Source organism: Cyprinus carpio, unplaced genomic scaffold (assembly GCF_018340385.1).
Source record: "Cyprinus carpio isolate SPL01 unplaced genomic scaffold, ASM1834038v1 S000000168, whole genome shotgun sequence".
NCBI lineage: Eukaryota > Metazoa > Chordata > Actinopteri > Cypriniformes > Cyprinidae > Cyprinus > Cyprinus carpio.
In genome coordinates, this window is record NW_024872919.1 from 738,976 (window position 1) to 761,557 (window position 22,582).

The following is a 22,582-nucleotide window of genomic DNA, read 5'->3' on the forward strand; positions in this document are numbered from 1 at the left end:
TTTGAGCTTTGTACAATGAGTTTTTTAAATGAGAATTTGAAATCCACTTCGAGTTGCTGACCTTATGAGTTTTGCAAGATCTCAAGTTTTCAATTTCTCAAATGGGAATGGATTGCAAGCATCAAGATTGCAAAAGTCCCTTATTGCCTCTTGTAGATGCAGCATATAGGATGATGATGTTCTGCATCATGAAGTGAACACAGTAAAGTTATGTTAAAACCCTAGTCTTTGAGGTCAAAAATGACCCCAGTTGAAAATTAATGGGAAACATGAAAACAGTTTTTTCCCTAGTATTTGTCGAATAAAAATACATTTATCTTTAATAAATCTGATAATTCCTATCCAGAAATGAAGGCCTGGTACTAGAGGACGAATGCAATATGGAATTGAACTGCTCACTCACACACATACATATCCTCCTGAATACCAGGACAAACAGTTTTGTGAATTTTACATTGTTTAGAGCATAAGAATTTTTTTTGAAAAGTAACATTTTTGAAAAAATTATATTTTATTAATAAGTTATGTCATATCCTCTGTAGAGGACATCGGGACTTTAAAAATTCCAGTTTTTATATATTTTTTATATATATATATATATATATATATATATATATATATATTAAAAGACATGAATAGACATGAAAAAGTGTGGGATTTCTGTTTTAATCACAAATAATTTTTTATTTTTTATAGCAAACTTTATATAAAGATGATTCTCAACTATGTTATGAAAGATATTATTAAAAAACATTTTTCTTTATGCAAAATGTGTGTAAAATGGCCATAAACTAGTTTTTCCATTATATACAATGTATCTATAAACTGAATCTAATTTGCATATTAATGTGTTTTTGGGGCAACATACTGTAGAATAAACAAATAAGTGCAACAATGGGAGTAATAATTGGCAATATTTTCGTAATAATATCTAATATTTAATAGGAATATTGATATATAATTTTTTTCTCTATTCATTTGTTGTGTCTCCCATAATGTGTAATAAACATGCTTCAAGTCCTGGTGTCCTCTACAGCGGACATGTATGAAATCGATGTCCTGTTTCATAACAGAAGCTCATATTTTGGTTTGAAACCCCATAACATTTTTTCTGAAATGTTGATTTATGACAAACAATTAGAAAATTAGTTAGATTTAAATGATAATAACAAAATATGATCATATTTCCATAAGGGTGTTACACTTGATCACTAAATGAATGTCAGCCATATTTAAAGACCAAGGAGAGGGAGTGGTCATGGTGAAACATCCAATCATTTGGTATCTCTGAAAAACACTGAATGTGCTCTGTACAGGACATCCAGACTTAAAACTGTGGCATGTAACGTCTCAGAGAAATCGCTAAAACAATGTCCTCTACAGAGGACAAAACTCCAGAGCTGGTAGTCAGGAGGACAGACACACAAAACAAACACTGGTGTGTCTGCAACAGAGCATTTGTATAGAATATGGCAAATAAAATAAGCCACAAAAGCAGATAACAGATATGAAAAGGCGAAATCTAATACATGCACACACGTACGCACACACACACACACACATCCTTGTCTTTGTGGCATTGTGTGGCCACCTGACAGGATCATGCATTCTGGGAACCACCCTTTCTGAAGGTTTTACAGCAGCAAAAAAAATCAGGAAGCATACTGGAGTGGTCATAAACACAGATGTCACATCAAATGATGATTCAGACCAAGTAGAGTTCAGTGACTTGACTAGGAACCGATTCCTGGGGACTTGTCAGGTATTTAGTTATTAATGGGGTCCACATATACACACTATCTGGTTTTTCAGTCTTCTGGGTACCACTTGACACACATTCAGGTTAAACTTACTTTGAGAGCCAATTACAACTGTCTTGTGCCAAGATATTTGCTGGAGCATAATTTCTGGCAAAATTGGTGTAATGTAATTGTACAACCTAATTATATTATATACTGGTAAGGTTGAAAAGGTTGGCCGGTAGAGTATTATTATATTATTAGTCAACATGCTGTTGTGTAGTTGCTAAGTGCAACCGAAGTAAACTGTTTCCATACTCCCTTAGTCAGAAAATAAGTCCCTTTCTTCAGGATGTCTGAGCTCGTTTGTGATTAGCAATAGTGCAATATGAAGCCTTGTAACACAAAGGTCACAATTAAGGTCAGCATTTTACAGGACACAAATCCCAACAAATAGTAACAACGAATAGTAACAACAATAGACTGACTGCAAAATTTTAATTTCAACTGCTGGAATATTGAATCATCTTAACTCCTTTAAACACTCACAGGCTCTTTTTACAAGCAACATCTTAAAGGGTTAGTTCACCCAAAAATGAAAATCCTGTCAGTAATTGATCTCCCTCATGTTGTTCCAACCCCGTAAGACCTTCGTTCATCTTCGGAACACAAATGAAGATATTTTTGATTAAATCTGAGAGCTGGATCACTCCTCCATAGGCTTCTAAGGGATTGAAACTTGCCAGCCCAGAAAAGTTATTGAAGACATTGTTAATATAGTCCAAGTGACTACAGTGGCCCAATCTTAAGTTTATCAAGCGACAAGAATACTTTTTGTGTGTGCAAAAAACCCCAGACTTTATTCCACTATTCATTTCCTTCTCTCTGGGGCTCGAGTGAGTTCATGTAGTGTAACATCGTAGCGCTTCTGTGTTATACATCACACGTAGGCTCACTACTGGCCGACGCTGGTCATGTGTGTGATGTATAACACAGAAGCGCTACGATGTTACACTACATGAACTCACTCGAGCCCCAGAGAGAAGGAAATGAATAGTGGAATAAAGTCTGGGGTTTTTTGCACACACAAAAAGTATTCTTGTCGCTTGATAAACTTAAGATTGGGCCACTGTAGTCACTTGGACTATATTAACAATGTCTTTAATAACTTTTCTGGGCTGGCAAGTTTCAATCCCTTAGAAGCCTATGGAGGAGTGATCCAGCTCTCAGATTTAATCAAAAATATCTTCATTCGTGTTCTGAAGATGAACGAAGGTCTTACGGGGTTGGAACAACATGAGGGAGAGTAATTACTGACAGGATTTTCATTTTTGGGTGAACTAACCCTTTAACGTTTCTAAGTGCTAGGTACCACATATCTAATTCCAACATTCAACAACGTCTTAAATGAACAACACGTTATAATTTAAACGTGACATAACAAGCATAACAAGTGCCAACAGAAACATTTTAAACTTTGTTCTTGAGAGCTGTGATTCGATTCTTAATGTAGAACTTAATGGCCAGCCAATTTCTGTTTTTAAGTGCTACTTTCTCCAGTTCAAGGCACTTATCACAGTCACTTTTTCCCGGAACACGGCATGAAGTGATGAAGGACATCATGTGCTTCTCAACAGCAAGGATCTCCTCTTTCTCCCACATCTTTCTCTTGAAAGGCTGACGACCTGTACAGGTTGGTTATAACAAAAAGAATGTGGCACATAAACATTAAAAATACAGTAACAAAGTTTAATATGAAACAGACATAGGGCATATTGATCAAAATGTAAATAATTGAGATATCTAAAAAGTTAACCTTTATCCCTCTTTTGGGACTTGCTATCACTGACATCTGGCACTGCTGTGTCATTCTCTTCCCTCTGAGTAGTTGTAACCTGACTCTCTGAAAATCAGAAAAACACAAAATGCAGAAAATAACAATTAAGACGTATTAGTCATACAACAGTATATTAGAAATGGCCCATGCGGATCCTAAATATATAATCGGTATCAACGCCAATCTGGGCATTTTTTTAATGGAGATTTCAAACTGCCACTTTCATAACTGTACTGTGTTTGTTGACTGAACTCTGTTTTGTCCACTACAGTCTGCTAGTGATGCAACACTATTCTTCTTTACAACAGCCACGCTGTACATTAAAACATTTGTCTGCATATGAAAGTGAAAAATTCACATTCACAATATGGGCGCACCAGTGAGTGACACTCTGTGAGGAAGCTCCACTCTAAGACAACTGTACCATCTGAGTGTTTCTGTAGTTCCAACAAGGTGTGAGGTGTCTTCATTGTAGCTGAACAGGTATATTTCAGTAATGACATTCTCCAAGTTAATCATTCATATTACAGTCGTGGCCAAAAGTTTTGAGAATTACATAAATATTAGTTTTCAAAAAGTTTGCTGCTAAACTGCTTTTAGATCTTTGTTTCAGTTGTTTCTGTGATGTACTGAAATATAATTACAAGCACTTCATACGTTTCAAAGGCTTTTATCGACAATTACATGACATTTATGCAAAGAGTCAGTATTTGCCGTGTTGGCCTTTCTTTTTCAGGACCTCTGCAATTCGACTGGGCATGCTCTCAATCAACTTCTGGGCCAAATCCTGACTGATAGCAACCCATTCTTTCATAATAACTTCTTGGAGTTTGTCAGAATTAGTGGGTTTTTGTTTGTCCACCCGCCTCTTGAGGATTGACCACAAGTTCTCAATGGGATTAAGATCTGGGGAGTTTCCAGGCCATGGACCCAAAATTTCAACATTCTGGTCCCCGAGCCACTTAGTTATCACTTTTGCCTTATGGCACGGAGCTCCATCGTGCTGGAAAATGCATTGTTCTTCACCAAACTGTTGTTGGGTTGTTGGAAGAAGTTGCTGTTGGAGGGTGTTTTGGTACCATTCTTTATTCATGGCTGTGTTTTTGGGCAGAATTGTGAGTGAGCCCACTCCCTTGGATGAGAAGCAACCCCACACATGAATGGTGTCAGGATGCTTTACTGTTGGCATGACACAGGACTGATGGTAGCGCCCACCTTTTCTTCTCCGGACAAGCCTTTTTGCAGATGCCCCAAACAATGGGAAAGGGGCTTCATCGGAGAATATGACTTTGCCCCAGTCCTCAGCAGTCCATTCACTATACTTTCTGCAGAAGATCAATCTGTTCCTGATGTTTTTTTTGGAGAGAAGTGGCTTTTTTGCTGCCCCTTCTTGACACCAGGCCATCTTCCAAAAGTCTTGGCCTCACTGTGCGTGCAGATGCGCTCACACCTGCCTGCTGCCATTCCTGAGCAAGCTCTGCACTGGTGGCACTCCGATCCCGCAGCTGAATCCTCTTTAGGAGACGATCCTGGCGCTTGCTGGACTTTCTTGGACGCCCTGAAGCCTTCTTTACAAGAATTGAACCTCTTTCCTTGAAGTTCTTGATGAACCCATAAATTGTTGATTTAGGTGCAATCTTAGTAGCCACAATATCCTTGCCTGTGAAGCCATTTTTATGCACCGCAATGATGGCTGCACGCGTTTCTTTGCAGGTCACCATGGTTAACAATGGAAGAACAATGATTTCAAGCATCACCCTCCTTTTAACATGTCAAGTCTGCCATTCTAACCCAATCAGCCTGACATAGTGATCTCCAGCCTTGTGCTCGTCAACATTCTCACCTGAGTTAACAAGATGATTACTGAAATGATCTCAGCAGGTCCTTTAATGACAGCAATGAAATGCAGTGGAAAGGTTTTTTTTGGGATTAAGTTAATTTTCATGGCAAAGAAGGACTATGCAATTCATCTGATCACTCTTCATAACATTCTGGAGTATATGCAAATTGCTATTATAAAAACTTAAGCAGCAACTTTTCCAATTTCCAATATTTATGTAATTCTCAAAACTTTTGGCCACAACTGTACATCAGTAATTACAGTTTATCAAATAAAAAAATTTTGAACAAGGACCTTAAGTATTTGGATCAAGTAGCTAGAACAAAATAAGGTGTGATAGAGTCAATATCTACAGCTGTCAATCTTTAAAGACAATACAGTGACAAAGTTTAATATGAAACAGACATAGGGCATATTGATCAAAATGTAAATAATTGAGATCTAAAAAGTTAACTTTTATCCCTCTTTTGGGACTTGCTATCACTGACATCTGGCACTGCTGTGTCATTCTCTTCCCTCTGAGTAGTTGTAACCTGACTCTCTGAAAATCAGAAAAACACAAAATGCAGAAAATAACAATTAAGACGTATTAGTCATACAACAGTATATTAGAGATGGCCCATGCGGATCCTAAATATATAATCGGTATCAACGCCAATCTGGGCATTTTTTTAATGGAGATTTCAAACTGACACTTTCATAACTGTACTGTGTTTGTTGACTGAACTCTGTTTTGTCCACTACAGTCTGCTAGTGATGCAAAAGTGAAAAAATGTATGTGAAAAATTCACATTCACAATTTGGGCGAATTACATTCTCCAAGTTAATCATTCATATTACATCAGTAATTACAGTTTATCAAATTAAGATTTTTGAACAAGGACCTTTAGTATTTGGATCAAGTAGCTAGAAAAAAAGGTGTGTCAGAGTCAGTATCTATAGGTGTTATTTCCCATTGTTTCAGATACATAATTAATCAATATCAAGGTAAAAGTATCAGATTGGACTAGACATTAGCAGATAATATTTAAGAGAAAAAAAGCCTTTTTTGGGACATCCATATAGTAAATCAACATTTGTGGTTATCCATTAACACATAAACATGGTCAGAATTAGGATCATATGTAAAATACGTACCTGACTCTGACTCATGTTCGCTGTCCAAGAGCACATTTTCTGTGAAGGGTTGTGGGGGAGGGGGTAGAAGGGAAAAGAATGACTGTTAGTGAAAGCCCAATGTAATTCATTCGATCCAGACACGCTCCCAATTACGCCAAAGAAAAACATGTATGAGACATGAAGTGTTCATGTTGAAATCTGTGAAGAAAAATTAAATAAGTAGGGCTTTCAAAGTTAACGTGATAACGAATTAACGCAAATTTCTTTTAAAGGCACAATTTTTTTGTATACATGTACGTTTATTGTTCTCCGCCTGGTTGGGTGGTGAGTTTGTGTTGCTGTCAAGCAAAAGTATTTCTTATACGATTACTCGACAAATCGATGTAATAATCTAAAGAATACTTGATTACAAAAATAATTTTAGCTGCAGCCCCACACATGATTAATGCATGTGCGTTCAGTAATTATGACCGTCGAAGAGGTGCAGCAGTACCGCTGTGTATGGCGAGCAGAAACAAAACTCCTTAAGCAGAAATGGGCCAGTTCACACCAAAGATTCGTGACTTGCAACTCCCGGCAACGTACCAGTCTGCAACTTTCTAAAACCTACATTGCTGCAACAGTACCAGACAGCGTATCGTTTCCATAGCAACGACTCTGACCGTGGCTTTTTGTATAGAATCAGAAACAGAGTTTGTGTGCAAGATAACTTTGTGACTCTTTTGACAAGCTGAATTGCTGTTGAAACAGGTCACATCTTTGTTCTAAAACCAGCTGCTAGCAACTTGACAAGCAGAAACATAAAAACATGTCATGTTGAAAAAAATCCCCTTAAGGTATATTTAGAACAGATAAAAAAAATGCACTATTAATCTGCGAATAATCGTGAGTGAACTATGGACAATAAATATTTTAAGTAATTGACAGTCCTAATAATAAGTACCTTCGGGATCAATGTTAATGTCATCCAGTGTCTTGCCCTTGAATTCTGCCAGGCGTCCCTGATCCAGAGCCATGAGGACTTTGCTAATTTTTGCAAGTTGGAGGGTGCCTTCAGGAAGTCTATAGAACTGCCGGTGCACTCTAACATCATGGCCAAGAAAATCCGCTAACTGATCCAGCTCTGTATTACTGAGGTTGAGAACTTGAGACAGTGTTCCTGTTTGTTTGCGTAGTTTTGTAGAAGTGAGACTTTCAGGACTTTTTGCACCACAGACCTTGGCAAAGTGTCGAAGGCAATCAGACCCACGGTAACAGGTCAAAGCCGATGGTCTTGCAAATAGGTATACGTTCTCCCGAGGAACCTCACATTCCTGCCGTGTGCCGACAAGCAGATCCAGTCCTTGCTTCATCACTGGGGTCAAAAGCACAGGAACTTTTCTTCCCCTTTTTCCTCTTATCTCAATCCTGCTGAAATGCTGACAGAGTTTCTTCTCTAGATCTGAGAGGGCTTCATTCACATCTTCATGTGGGTCTGATGGATTTTGACATACATATGCAGAAAGGGTCATTTTTGACACCTCCCCAGCTCTTCGTCGATTAAACAAAATGACTTGTGCCAAAATGACCTTTGCCAGTTTTGCCCACGTCTGGGGGGATACCTCTGTAGACAGTTTACTGTAAAGATCTTGTTGTTGCACATCCAAATACGAATGGAGAGTCTGGACATCTTTTGTGAATGGAAGCAACAGAGGAGTATTCCACTTAGACTCCTGAAGTGTTCTCAGTGATGCGGCTGATATCAGTTCATTCCATCTGGTTTCATACACTCTGCGGAATGTACGAGCATCTTTTGCAGCACTGTAGTCGTTCTGTAGATTTGCATGGCTTTCAAGAAGCATTGAAATCTTTGTCAAGTTGTGTCCAATTTTGAGAGCTAGACTTGGGCACCTGTATGCATGGGTTTTACTGTCATAGCCTGCTAGGTGTTTTACTGATTCCACAACTTGCATAAAATTGGCAGGTTTGACGTGATCTTTAATGGTCTTCAAGGAAGTGGTTTTTCTTGAGCATATCAGAAGCCTTCCTAGCTCTCTCAGTTTCTGACGGATGTATTCATGTTTGCCAACATCATATCCAAGCCTGTTATACAAATGCTCACCATACTCCATGATACAGACATCCGATTTCAGTACAGAATAAACTTCATCTTGAACCATGTTGTTTAGCAGCTTCCAAAATTCCACCTTGACACCAGGTGGTGGAGGTACAGCAAATGCGCAGAGGGCCTGGACACGAGTTTTGCCAGGTTTTTGTGGAACACTCGGCTTGAACTTGCAGGTCATCATGTGCCGCCAAAGAACCTTCTTTGTGAAGAAACCATGACAATGTATACAATGCAGGAAATTCTGTGCTTGACAATCCTTCCTTGGTTGCTTGCGAGGAACAAGATTTCCAACACCAGCATTTAATACATCCACATTGTGTGCAAAGTTGCCCCTGTTTCTCAAATATTCCATATGCATTCGTCTTTCTTTGGAGCCTTTTGGAAAGGACAGAGCCTGTGCAACCTCTGGTTTATCTTTATGAGCACGCTCCAAATGCCTTGCCATTTTTACGAATCCCTCCCTACAGTACAAACAGTATTGCTTTTTGTTGTACATTCTTGACCCATTCTCCTTTTTACAGACAGCAGATATGGAAAGTGAACCATCAGCTACATCTTCTGTATGGAGGGAAGAGGCACTGTCAGGAAGATCTTTCTCCAGATCAGGTGTTGTTTTCTGTAATACAGATTCAGGGTCTCCCTCTCCACTCCGTTTTGTTGAGTGACCACTACTTGCATGTGTTGTAGGGTAGGATGCACGTCTTGAACTGCTTGAACATTGCCTTTTACGTCTCATACCAGAGTTGCCCCCTCTTCTTGAAGGTGAGCGTCCTCTGTTAAGGATTTGCTTTGACGACACATCGTTCAGTTCTCCGATGTCAGCATACTTCCCTAGGATTGGAAATCTAAGCATGCTCTCTTTCTGATTGACTGGTTGAATGACTTCGCTTGTGTCTGTACCTTCAGATGAATCCTCACTACTGTGAGGAATATATTCCTCTCCACTGCTGCCTGAGGTGGGGTCAAAAAGCTCATCTGAAGCAAACTCAACCTTTCTGTTCATCCAGAAAAGAAAAAGTGAAGTCAAAGTCAGCACACTGATTAAACATTACTTTTCTGTTACGTACAAGATGCTAAGTATGTACATCCATCCTCTACATTTTGAGTTGCTTACCTGTATGCTTTTGGTCCTCCTCAGCCTTGGAATATAATCTCCGTCCTGGTGGGTGAGGCTTATTTCGAACTCTGAAGTCGGACACCATGTCTAGAGTGTTGAAAAATATGTAATTAACATTTAAACCCAAGGACAAGGGAAAAATAGGTACTGAAAGCAGAACCAATAATGTCTGAGCTTACTGATACTATATTTCGGTACCCATTCCTGTACAAATACATGCAAATGCTAAAAAAAAAAAAAAATACCTGGCAGCTTGAATTAAACTGGTCATGATTTGTGCTTGGACTCTGAGATTCATCAGAATCTGTGTAGTCCACCAGGGAAGGATTCATTCCAACTTTGTTTATTGAAGGTAAGGGTTCTGGATCGTGTGGGCACTATAGAACATCAAAGAAAGACATAAGATATGAATGACCACACACATACATAAATGTATACCTATGTACATCAAATGGTATTTCAAAAACACTGGAAACCCACATTTAATCTTCATATTTTTCAATAAAACAGACGTGGCATAAAAATGGTTTAAATATATAGCAAGGACAATACTGCACTTTTAGAAGTGGAAATGACTAGGGCTGAACCTGAATATTTCATTGTTAGGTAAACATTCGATTTTCAAATTGAGATTCAAATATTGGAGGGTTTTTTTTTTCCACGCGCCTGACCTCCGCTCACAGCAGTGAACGTAACGCTCCAGTTCACATCAAAGGGAAAACAAAATGAAGTCCTCAGCTGTGTTAAATGCTTAATTTCATTACAGATCAAAACAGTCATATAGCCTACATTTTAACATTAATCAATAGGCTAAACTGTAGGCTTCAACAATATAAATGAACACATTGAAATAATTATATTAGGCCGAATGTAGAGGAAGAACATTTACTTGCTATAAGAAAAGTTAAAAGAGAATTATGCATAATAACGCATTGTTTAGTTAAGTGTTAAGGATCCCGTCTGCTCTCCGCCTGGACCCCTGCCCAGCTAAACTATTCCCAGATTCTGCTCTGGATCTACTGGATCAGACTCTCTCACTCTGGACTCTCAGCTACGGTTACCCCTGCTCTGAACAGCAGCCACCAACTGGTTCGGCATGCATCTATTTTCACTCTTCACCCGCACAATATTAGATCCTTTTAACCCTGCAATAAATATTCCTCTTTTGTAACTAATCCCATTCTTAGTCCTGCACTTGGGTCTGCTAGCCTTGCCATAACAAAGTTTTGGTAATAATCACTTAGTTTGCCTTGCTATGAGAATAAATAAAATGAGCGTTCTCTCTTTTTCTCTTTCACACACACACACACACACAGAATTACGCACCCATGCCTGCATTAATCTCTCTCTCATCCAATTCTCCTTCACTCATGTCACTGGCAGAACTTCCTGGGCATTTATCATTCTTCTGCTGTTATATCTATTAAATACCTAGCTGTAGCTGGCGAAATGACAGCCTGCTTTTAACAGACGTTTAAACGGGACCACTGACAAAAGCACAGATGTTGTTCAAAAAAGACAAAAATATAACTGCAGGACAGCTACCTGTGAAAAGTAGGTGCATGATGGGATTTCATATCGTTTATCCAGTGCATTCAGAAGCTTCCTGAAGCCTTCTCTTTCTACTGTGTAAATGGGCATATCTTTGGCCAAATAGAATGTAATAGCATAAGTGATTTCATTATGTCCCTTTGAGCTTGCGTCTACAACTAGGAAAATAACTTGCTAGTGATGTTTATTTGGCTACCTCTGGGATATTAACAGCGACAGCTTTGAAGAGTTTTTGTTGGAATGGTATTACTAAAGTCTGAACCAGTGAAAGACCATAAAAGAGAGAAACTAGTACCTGTGTCTTGAAGCTGGATGACCTCTGAGGAGTCTGCTCGGTTGTTCTGAAGATGTCAGTCTCAAAAGACTCAGTGGCATCCGATTGTTTGTCCTCCTGAAGAGTGAGTTAAACATTATTATAGAGTAGATGGTCAGCAGTAGCATTACTTCAGTGCAAACACAACATAAACACACGTGAGAGACAGGAGACACGCATGTGGTGGCAATGTTTACATGTGTCCTGTATCTGAGGCTAAATCCAAGTTACTTTTGATGGGTTCAAGTTGGCTGTGATTTCTGTCACATGTATGTTGCCTGCTATAAGACAGCTGTAACCATTACAGTTGAGGAAGTAGTAACAGTGAAGTGTGGCAGGACTAAATTCACCTGTAGCCAACAGCTTGTACGAATTGGAGAAAGCAAACTGATCTCAAGTTCAATGACATGTTGTAGAATGTATATGTTTAGACTTATAGACAGAAAAGAGTCATTAATGTGGTCCAGTGTCTACAATAATTTTTAGTTCGCGTGGACCCCACAATGACAAGAGACCTGACAGGTGTGTGTATCACAGGGAGAGGTCACCACTAAACACTGGTCCTATTGACTGGTCCCCATGAAATCACAAAAACCAGAATGTGCTTAGCAGCTTATATCAGACTTAGGATTTACATTGATGTATACAAATCTAAAATTGACTTCCATGAAAAAAATTAACTATTAGGAAGAGGACACCTCAAAACTAAACAGTAGAAGGTTACAACCTAAAGTCTGAACCATTGAAAGACCGTAAAAGAGAGAAACTAGTACCTGTGTCTTGAAGCTGGATGACCTCTGAGGAGTCTGCTCGGTTGTTCTGAAGATGTCAGTCTCAAAAGACTCAGTGGCATCCGATTGTTTGTCCTCCTGAAGAGTGAGTTAAACATTATTATGGAGTAGATGGTCAGCAGTAGCATTACTTACATTTACATTTAGTCATTTAGCAGATGCTTTTATCCAAAGCGACTTACAAATGTGGACAATTGAAGCAATCAAAAACAACAAGAGAGCAATGATAAACCAGTGCTATAACAAGTCTCAGTTAGCTTAAATGCAGTACACGTAGCAAGGGCTTTTAAATAATATAATAAATAAAAAAAACAGATAGAATAGAAAAAGAATAGAGCAAGGTAGTGTTAGAGGTCTTTTTATATAATTGTACAATAAATGAAAAGAAAATAGAATACAAAAAGATAGGAAAGATAGTTAGATTTTTTTTTTTTTTTTAGAATAGAATAGTGTAGAATAGTCAGTGCTAAAGTTAGAGGATCAAATAAAGATGGAAGAGATGTGTTTTTAGCCGATTCTTGAAGATGGCTAAGGACTCAGCTGCTCGGATTGAGTTGGACAGGTCATTCCACCAGGAGCGAACATTTAATTTAAAAGTCCGTAAAAGTGACTTTGTGCTTCTATGGGATGTCACAATCAAGCGACGTTCACTTACAGAATGCAAGCTTCTAGAGGGCACATAAGTCTGAAGTAATAAATTTAGGTAAATGGGTGCAGAGCCAGTGGTGGTTTTGTAGGCAAACATCAATGCCTTGAATTTTATGCGAGCAGCTATTGGAAGCCAGTGCAAATTGATAAACAGAGGTGTGACGTGTATTCTTTTCGGTTCATTAAAAATTTATTTTGCTGCCGCGTTTTGGATTAATTGTAAAGGTTTGATAGGACTGGCTGGAAGACCTGCCAAGAGAGCGTTGCAATAGTCTAGCCTGGACAGAACAAGAGCTTGAACAAGGAGTTGTGCAGCATGTTCTGAAAGAAAGGGCCTGATCTTCTTGATGTTGAATAAAGCAAATCTACAGGAACGGACAGTTTTAGCAATGTGGTCTGAGAAAGTCAGCTGATCATCAGTCATAACTCTAAGGTTTCTGGCTGTTTTTGAAGAAGTTATGGTTGATGTGCCTAACTTGATGGTGAAATTGTGATGAAACGATGGGTTTGCTGGAACCACAAGCAGTTCTGTCTTGGCCAGGTTGAGTTGAAGGTGATGGTCTTTCATCCAGCAAGAAATGTCTGTTAGACAAGCTGAGATGCGAGCAGCTACCGTCGGATCATCAGGATGGAATGAGAGGTAGAGTTGAGTGTCATCAGCATAGCAGTGGTATGAAAAGCCATGTTTCTGAATGACAGAACCTAATGATGCCATGTAGACCGAGAAGAGAAGTGGTCCAAGAACTGAGCCCTGAGGCACCCCAGTAGTTAGATGTTGTGACTTGGACACCTCACCTCTCCAAGATACTTTGAAGGTCCTATCTGATAGGTAAAACTCAAACCACTGGAGTGTAGTTCCTGAGATGCCCTTTGCCAGTAGAGTTGACAGGAGGATCTGGTGGTTAACCGTGTCAAAAGCAGCGGACAGATCAAGCAGGATAAGTACTGAAGATTTGGATTCCGCTCTTGCCAGTCTTAGGGCTTCAACAACTGAGAGCAAGGCAGTCTCAGTTGAATGTCCACTTCTGAAGCCAGATCGTTTGCTGTCAAGGAGGTTGTTCTTTGTGAGAAAGGCAGAGACTTGGTTGAAAACAGCTTGTTCAAGGGTTTTTACAATGAAAGGAAGAAGGGAAACTGGTCTGTAGTTCTCTAAAAGAGATGGGTTAAGGGTGGGTTTCTTAAGTAGTGAAGTTATACGAGCCTGTCTAAATGATGATGGAAAAACACCAGTGTGGAGGGATGTGTTAATGATGTGAGTGAGTGCAGGTACAACTGCAGGAGAAATGGCTTGAAGGAGATGAGATGGAATAGGATCAAGCGGACAAGTAGTAGGATGATTAGAAAGGATGAGTTTGGAGACTTCTGCCTCAGAGAGTGAAGAGAAGGTTGTGAATGAGTGTATGTTTGCTGGTAATATGAGCTTGACGGATTGTGGTGTGGAAAATTGTGAACTGATGTTTTTAATTTTATTAACGAAAAACATGGCAGAGTCGTCAGCTATTAGAGATGAAGCAGGAGGGAGCGGAGGAGGACAAAGGAGCGAGGAAAATGTTTTAAAAAGCATGCAAGAGTTCGATGAATTGTTAATTTTGTTATGGTAGTATGTCATTTTAGCAGTGGAGACATTAGCAGAGAAGGAAGAGAGGAGTGACTGAAACACATTAAGGTCAGTAGTATTTTTGGATTTGCACCACGCCCTTTCAGCAGCTCTAAGCTTAAAACGGTGTTCGCGTAGAACATCAGATAACCAAGGGGCTGAAGGGGTGGTACGGGCTGGCCTGGAAGACAAGGGGCAAACGGTGTCTAAACTAGATGTAAGAGTGGAGCAGAAAGTATCAGTAGCACTGTTAGCATCAAAAGATGCTAATAGTTTAGGGGAAGGAAGCAAAGATGAAACCATAGCAGATAGTCGGGAGGGTGAGAGTGAGCGTAGGTTACGTCGAAAGATGACGTGGAGGGGTAAGTGATGTGTCAGGGACCATGTTGAGGTTAAGAGTGAGGATGAAGTGATCTGAGGTGTTCTGTGGAGTAACCACTACATGATCAGTGGAGCAGTGTCGTGTGTAAATAAGGTCCAGTTGGTTGCCTGATTTGGGAGTAGCAGTAGTTGACACTCGGTAGAGTTCAAAAGAGGCAAGCAGAGTATGGAAATCAGCAGACAGAGGTTTATCTAGGTGGATGTTGAAATCTCCAAGCATAACTAAGGGAGTACCATCCTCAGGAAAGGTTGAGAGCAGCACATCTAAATTCATCCAAAAAGTTACCTAGTGGTCCTGGGGGTCTATAGACAATTACAAAATGTATTTTAAGAGGGTAGGTAACAGTAACTGAATGAGATTCAAAGGAGCTGTTGATACCCAAAGATGGTAAAGGATTAAATTTCCAATCATTAGAGATGAGCAGACCAGTACCTCCACCTCTTCCGGTCAAACGGGGGGAGTGGGAAAATTAGAAATTATTGGAGAGTGCTGCAGGTGTAGCAGTGTCCTCTGGTTTGATCCAAGTCTCTGTTAGGGCCATGAGATTAAGCTTTGAATGACTAATAATAGAAGTAATGAAATCGGCTTTGTTTACTTCAGTGCAAACACAACATAAACACACGTGAGAGACAGGAGACACGCATGTGGTGGCAATGTTTACATGTGTCCTGTATCTGAGGCTAAATCCAAGTTACTTTTGATGGGTTCAAGTTGGCTGTGATTTCTGTCACATGTATGTTGCCTGCTATAAGACAGCTGTAACCATTACAGTTGAGGAAGTAGTAACAGTGAAGTGTGGCAGGACTGAATTCACCTGTAGCCAACAGCTTGTACGAATTGGAGAAAGCAAACTGATCTCAAGTTCAGTGACACATGTTGTAGAATGTATATGTTTAGACTTGTAGACAGAAAAGAGTCATTAATGTGGTCCAGTGTCTACAATAATTTTTAGTTCGCGTGGACCCCACAATGACAAGAGACCTGACAGGTGTGTGTATCACAGGGAGAGGTCACCACTAAACACTGGTCCTATTGACTGGTCCTCATGAAATCACAAAAACCAGAATGTGCTTAGCAGCTTATATCAGACTTAGGATTTACATTGATGTATACAAATCTAAAATTGACTTCCATGAAAAAAATTAACAATTAGGAAGAGGACACCTCAAAACTAAACAGTAGAAGGTTACAACCTAAAGTCTGAACCATTGAAAGACCGTAAAAGAGAGAAACTAGTACCTGTGTCTTGAAGCTGGATGACCTCTGAGGAGTCTGCTCGGTTGTTCTGAAGATGTCAGTCTCAAATGACTCAGTGGCATCCGATTGTTTGTCCTCCTGAAGAGTGAGTTAAACATTATTATAGAGTAGATGGTCAGCAGTAGCATTACTTCAGTGCAAACAACATAAACACATGTGAGAGACAGGAGACACGCATGTGGTGGCAATGTTTACATGTGTCCTGTATCTGAGGCTAAATCCAAGTTACTTTTGATGGGTTCAAGTTGGCTGTGATTTCTGTCACATGTATGTTGCCTGCTATAAGACAGCTGTAACCATTACAGTTGAGGAAGTAGTAACAGTGAAGTGTGGCAGGACTAAATTCACCTGTAGCCAACATCTTGTACGAATTGGAGAAAGCAAACTGATCTCAAGTTCAATGACACATGTAGTAGAATGTATATGTTTAGACTTTAGAAGTTTCAATAATAGGTACAAAGGAACTGTGGTTGTGTTTGGACACTTGAGGTAAGTGTAATATACACAATGTATATCTATAAAATTTAAATTGATTTGGTCTTTTAGATGATGATTTGATGATTCAATCTTTTAAACATTGTTTACAAGTTATCCTGAACTAGGCAAAAATAATCTGAGGCAGAAATACCAGTATTGGTTTAAATCTGGGTAAAATAAATATACCATTCTGACTTTTTTATAACAAAGCCAATATTCATAATCAGTTTTTACCGGAACAGCAACACATTTTTGACAAACCTGTTTCCTCCAAGGCCAATCAGTTCCACCATAGTCATATGTTATTTCTTCTCCTTCATTAATGTCCTTCAAAGCAAATAGGCAGAGGTGTGGTTTGCCCTCTGTTATGACCCTCTTCATTTTGCAGTTCGGATGCTTGTGGTCATCATTAACCAGTCGCCCGAGGCTGCCATCTTCTCTAGCTGCATCAACACTTTGAAAAGGTGACAAACCAAAAAAGTACAGATTAGGCTTAATAAAATTACATTATGATTCCAATTTTTTATCAGTCCTCAAAAAGAAAACTTCAGATACACAACACAAGCTGCTAAATGATGGCTAAAGTTGCAAAAAACAAGAAAAAAAATAATTTTATCACACATTTGTTTGCAACATGAACTCAATTGATAGGAAAAATTCCATCTAAGCCTTACCACCATGTTTTTTCTTGCCAGTAGAAGTCAAACATGAAAACAGCACATCTATTGTGATATGTCCTCCTCCTCCTCTGAGATTCTTTAGAATTGATTAATTCTCCTCTGTACTCCACCACAAAGTCTCCTTTTCTGAAAGGTGTCTTGGCAAACACCCCTCGACCTAGTGCACACACACAGATACCATTACACTGTTGCAGCCTTTACACTTACAGTATACAGACCTGCCAACCTTGAAATAACTTTTTGAGTAGTCTACCGGGGGGTGGGGGTCATATATTTGCCTATCTTCATAATTCTAGTTTTGAATTCGACCCAAATCCAAAATTTCACTTGCACTGCACTGCAATATACAGTGAAAGTTCAAAGTTTCAATACTGCTCAATACCATTTTTATTCATGATTAATATTGCATTGCATATGTGTGCTGGTCAATAGTCTAAAAACAGTAAAATATTAGTTTTACTATGCCTATAAGCTGCATATACAGGAGCTATTTGTTCTCATCACATCAGTACTTACATGAAATGACATCATTGATAAAAGGTTATAATAACTACATTACAAAGGTGAGTAATCATTTTTTAGCTGTATCCAGTTACGCCCACCAGACCATGTCATGCCGCTTCCTTTATCACTCCAATTCAAAGACAATTATCAATAGTCGTGAGGATGGAAGAACGAAATACACTGCCATTTCTATAATTTCCATTTATTTTCCAAACTAAACCCCAGGGTATAGGCAAGGGGTTCTGCTAGAACAGCAATTTATTAAAAACAATTCATAACAAAGGCACATACCTTTAAAAGAGTTAATGTATTGCACTTCTAACTCTGTTGTCTTGTCAAGGGCCTTCACAGCATGTTCTATGGCATCCTGTGTTGGTGGTTTCCTTCTTCGTGTGGCCATTGGAAATCCTACAATAAAAAACAGTGCAGTTTTAGACCAATAGCCCCATAAATCTTACACTTAAAATGATTTATGTTATCTTAACATTAGACAACCAAATCTTGATCACTGGAGTGTAATTTTAAGAAGTAAAAAGTAATAGGTGAGCTATAATCTGTCAAATATAACTCTTCTGAATGATATCAAGAATTATAGTTTTTACTAGTTGAAATTAGATTGTTGATATCAAGAACTAACATTTTAAATAGTGAAAATTGAATTGGATATCAAGAATTGTTACTAGTGGAAATGTAATTTCTGATATAAAAAATTGCCATTATTATAGTAGAAATCTAATTCCTGATATCAATAACTAAATATCATAACTAATATCAAAAAATATAATTTGAACAAGTAAAAATTGAATTGTTGATATCAAGAATTAGTATCCTGGAAATTAATAAAAGTTAGAACGGCTTGCCATAGGTCGGCTGGTTACTGGATAAATTTAGTAAAAAGGTTTAACGTCAATCTACTCAAAATAAGATAAAAACTTTTAATCAGGCAGGTGCCTGCTGCTGCTAAAAAGAGTTAACGTTAATTAGTCAATTGGCTTAATGTTAATTAGGGAAGAGAAAACATGCAGTATGCTAGGTTAACTCTGTTGCTTTTTAACATTTTTAAAACAGAGCTACTGATGTTATTTGTAAGAAACGTGACGTTTATTTTGATGAGCACTACGGTAACGTTACCTAAACTTTAGCACTGACTCAAGTTCAAATGTGAGCTTTTACCTGGTAAAAAAAAAAAAAAAAAGTTACATGCTTTTAACCGTTTTCATGTTGCACTTAAATCTTATCAAATTGGCTCCGTACACTGGAATAAATCATTAAGTCACATAGGCATAACTTACCTTTTTAATTAAAACCAGTCTTGCCTGCTGACACCGAAAAGGCCTTTGAGTTCAAGTGCTGATAATGCTTTCTCTCCTCGTGTCGTGTGGAGCAGGGATGGGGGATGGGCGTATCGATACTGACGTCGAGTATCGACAGTATCGATACTCAAATAAAACTAGGCCTATCGATACTACAGTGATTTTTAACATGTGATTTTGATTATTTTACAAGAAATTTTATTTTACAAGAATAATAATAATTATTATATTATTAATAACTAAATAATAATTATTATTATATGATTATTATGGAAAATCTACATTTTAAAATACATATTTCAATGAAAAATGAAAATATATATAATGTTATCATTATTCAGCACTTAATAAAAAAATAGCCTGTGTTATCAATGCATTGGTTAAGTTTCCTTAAAATGAGCTTAGCTTTAGCAATTAATTAAGTCATAATTAGCCTACATGAAAGGTGGCTGATTGCACATGCGCATTTAGTCCAGTGTGTTTGAAATTGAAAAGTGTGTGTTGAGGCTATACCATCCTGTGGCACTAGGGGCCAGTACTGAGTTACCCCGTCCTAAGCACACCTAAGCACAAACCGTTGGTTTTTGTGCATTGTGAGGTTACCCCTGAAAACTGTACAGGGCATGTCATTGACCTTCTTTTCAGTGAGTTACCCCGTCCTAAGCACACCTAAGCACACACACACACACACACACACACACACACTGATCCACCGACAGACCAGAATCACCTCACACAGCTGCTGGAGAGAGGTGCACACACTCACACACACACACACACACACACTGATCCACCGACAGGACCAGAAAACACCTCACCAGCCTGGACAGAGGTGCACACACACACACACACACACACACCTGATCCACCGACAGACCAGAAAACACCTCACACAGCTGCTGGAGGTGCACACACACACACACACACACACTCACACACACACTGATCCACTGACAGACCAGATTCACCTCACACAGCTGCTGGAGAGAGGTGCACACACCACACACACACACACACACACTGATCCACTGACAGACCAGGAAACACCTCACACAGCTGCTGGAGAGAGGTGCACACACACACTCACACACACACACTGATCCACTGACAGACCAGGAAACACCTCACACAGCTGCTGGAGAGAGGTGCACACACACACTCACACACAGCTCCAGCTGAGGGTTTGACACTGTGGTGACGGCTCACACTGGTTAGGCTGCTGAGTGTGACCTCACTTCCCCTAGACACACTATTGGGGGTTTGCGGTTCATCTGAGGAAACCGTATAGTGAGGAAGTGAAAGTGAAGTGAGCGGTGATCTCACTGTAATCTGAGATCTGTTGTGTTTAAAAGCTGACAGGAACGACAAGCTCCGACACACCCGTCTGGAAGTTTCTAGCACGTCTGAAGAGCTTGATTAGCTGGTTTGGTGTGTTTGATTAGGGCTGGAGCTGAACTCTGCAGGAATATGGTCCACTAGGATATATTAAAATACAAAACATTACAAACAAGGCAAAACAAAACACAAGAAATATACAGAGGTTTTATAAGTCTTTACAGATAGGCCAGACTAAAAATATATGTTTTTAATTTAGATTTGAAACTACATTACCACATTTAGTTTTGCTTAGAGGTACAGTTAGAAGAAAAGAATCAGAGGACCTAAGAGTCCGTCTAGGTTCATATACTATAAGCATTTTTGAAAGATAGTCTGGAGCAAGTCCATCCAATGCCTTATAAACTAATAAAAGATTTCTAAGATCAATAGGAAAACTAACAGGTAACCAGTGTAATGACTTTAATACTGATGTAATATGATCTCTCTTTTTGGTTTTGGTTTTTATCAATATTCGAGCAGCAGTATTTTTTTGGATTAATGCAATTTGGATTGATTGTAACTTGGTAGACCAGAAAGAAGGGCATTACAATAGTCAAGCCTGCTAGTTATAAATGCATGCAATCATTTTTCTGTGTTGCTTAGAGAAAGAAATGGTCTTACTTAATAAAATGCCGTTTTGGTAACATTATGTAAGAAGGTTTGTGACATCCAGATATTTATGTCTTGGATGTAATTTGCGAGTGTATCGATTTTCACAGGGTCATCAGAAGACAAGGCTACAAACACACTGTGTGTCATCAACATAGCTATGAAAAGAGATACCATGCACACCTCCTGATGAAGTGACCGAGAGGTAACATATATAGATTAAAAAGCAGTGGTCCTAAAACTGATCCCTGAGGAACCCCACATAGTACCCTGTTATATTCAGGCAAGGTATTAATAGATACTGCAAATGTTCTTTCACTAAGATATGATTAAAAAAAAAAAAAAATTTTAAAACTGTTCCAGATAGACCAACATAGTCACTCCTGAAACATCTCTAATTTCGAATTTGCATTTAAGAATATATTCAACTGATTAAAAACGGTTTTCTCTAATGTTTTACTTAAAAATGTAAGAGTTGAGATGGGTCTATAATTACTAGGAGTACAAATATCTGAGCTCCCTTTTTTACACACAGGTTTGACTAGGACAGAATTAAGATCAGAAGGGAAAATGCCAAGCTGCAGGGAGTGATTTACTATCTCAAGGATATCAACAGATATTGAGTCAAAAATACTTTTTAAAAGAGAGGTAGGAATTGGATCAAGGGAACAAATAGATGGTCTCAGTTCTATTACAACCTTTCTTAGTGTCTCAACATCAACCAGAGTAAAACTTTCCATTTTAATAGTATTCTCTACACCTAATAATAATGGAGGGAGCGTAATTGACCGATTATCATTTATTAAACAGATCCCTGATCTAATGTTTATAACTTTATCTCTGAAGTAGCTCTTCACATTTCCAACTTGGTAACTCAGAGAACGATAATAAATTTTATGATTATTAGTGCATCAGTTGTATTTAATAATAATCGGGGGTTATTAGTATTAGCATTTGTAAGGTTTGAGAAATAAGCTTACCATGTTCTTTTGAATTTCTTTATTGTAAATTTTAAAGATTTTCATTTTGTTGTAAGTGTATTTCTAGTTTTAGTGTTACGCCATCTTCATTCAGCACTTCTACATTTTTCTTTTAATTTTAAAAGAGCTGCTCTCATTCTGTTATTAAACTCATTAAACTAAATCATCACAGGATGATGGTATTAAATGTGGTCCTTTCACAAGTCTTCAGAGGTAATATAACGTTTTTTGTAACAATGGGTTCAGTTGCTTGTGACCAGAGATGTTCTTGAATCTCAGATCAGTTCATTAGGAGCAAACAGGACATCATACTGGATGAAGCAGCACAAAGGCAGGCGTTATCA

The 22,582-nt window shown here is 38.6% G+C and overlaps 2 protein-coding genes and 1 pseudogene across 2 annotated transcripts; 1 reads left to right on the plus strand and 2 right to left on the minus strand.

Annotated features, from left to right (window-relative positions):
- LOC109048893 overlaps window positions 1–22,582 on the plus strand; it is a 73,501-nt pseudogene that overhangs the window by 48,880 nt on the left and 2,039 nt on the right.
- On the minus strand, window positions 1,784–9,801 carry LOC122142796. Its single transcript, XM_042753859.1, has 5 exons — window positions 7,479–9,801; window positions 6,554–6,592; window positions 5,871–5,957; window positions 3,556–3,642; window positions 1,784–3,424 (listed from the first exon to the last, which is right to left on the minus strand). The coding sequence occupies exons 1-5, from the start codon at window positions 9,643–9,645 to the stop codon at window positions 3,210–3,212; spliced, it is 2,595 nt and encodes an 864-aa protein (XP_042609793.1). The 5' UTR covers window positions 9,646–9,801; the 3' UTR covers window positions 1,784–3,209.
- LOC122142797 lies at window positions 9,676–19,430 on the minus strand. The gene is made up of 9 exons (XM_042753863.1): window positions 19,252–19,430; window positions 18,251–18,367; window positions 17,450–17,612; window positions 17,037–17,229; window positions 16,281–16,376; window positions 12,397–12,492; window positions 11,606–11,701; window positions 10,005–10,136; window positions 9,676–9,846 (listed from the first exon to the last, which is right to left on the minus strand). The coding sequence occupies exons 2-9, from the start codon at window positions 18,357–18,359 to the stop codon at window positions 9,691–9,693; spliced, it is 1,041 nt and encodes a 346-aa protein (XP_042609797.1). The 5' UTR covers window positions 18,360–18,367; window positions 19,252–19,430; the 3' UTR covers window positions 9,676–9,690.

Bases quoted from the DNA above. Each gene is read 5' to 3' on its own strand.
- LOC122142796 (XM_042753859.1), bottom strand. From the start codon at position 9,645: ATGAACAGAAAGGTTGAGTTTGCTTCAGATGAGCTTTTTGACCCCACC. The intron at 6,593-7,478 runs GTACTTATTATT...AACCCTTCACAG, and splicing joins CATTAACATTGATCCCGAAG to AAAATGTGCTCTTGGACAGC. The intron at 5,958-6,553 runs GTACGTATTTTA...TCTGATTTTCAG, and splicing joins CGAACATGAGTCAGAGTCAG to AGAGTCAGGTTACAACTACT.
- LOC122142797 (XM_042753863.1), bottom strand. From the start codon at position 18,359: ATGGCCACACGAAGAAGGAAACCACCAACACAGGATGCCATAGAACAT. The intron at 17,230-17,449 runs GTAAGGCTTAGA...ACCTTTTCAAAG, and splicing joins TGGCAAGAAAAAACATGGTG to TGTTGATGCAGCTAGAGAAG. The intron at 10,137-11,605 runs GTACTAGTTTCT...GATGTTCTATAG, and splicing joins CATCCAGCTTCAAGACACAG to TGCCCACACGATCCAGAACC.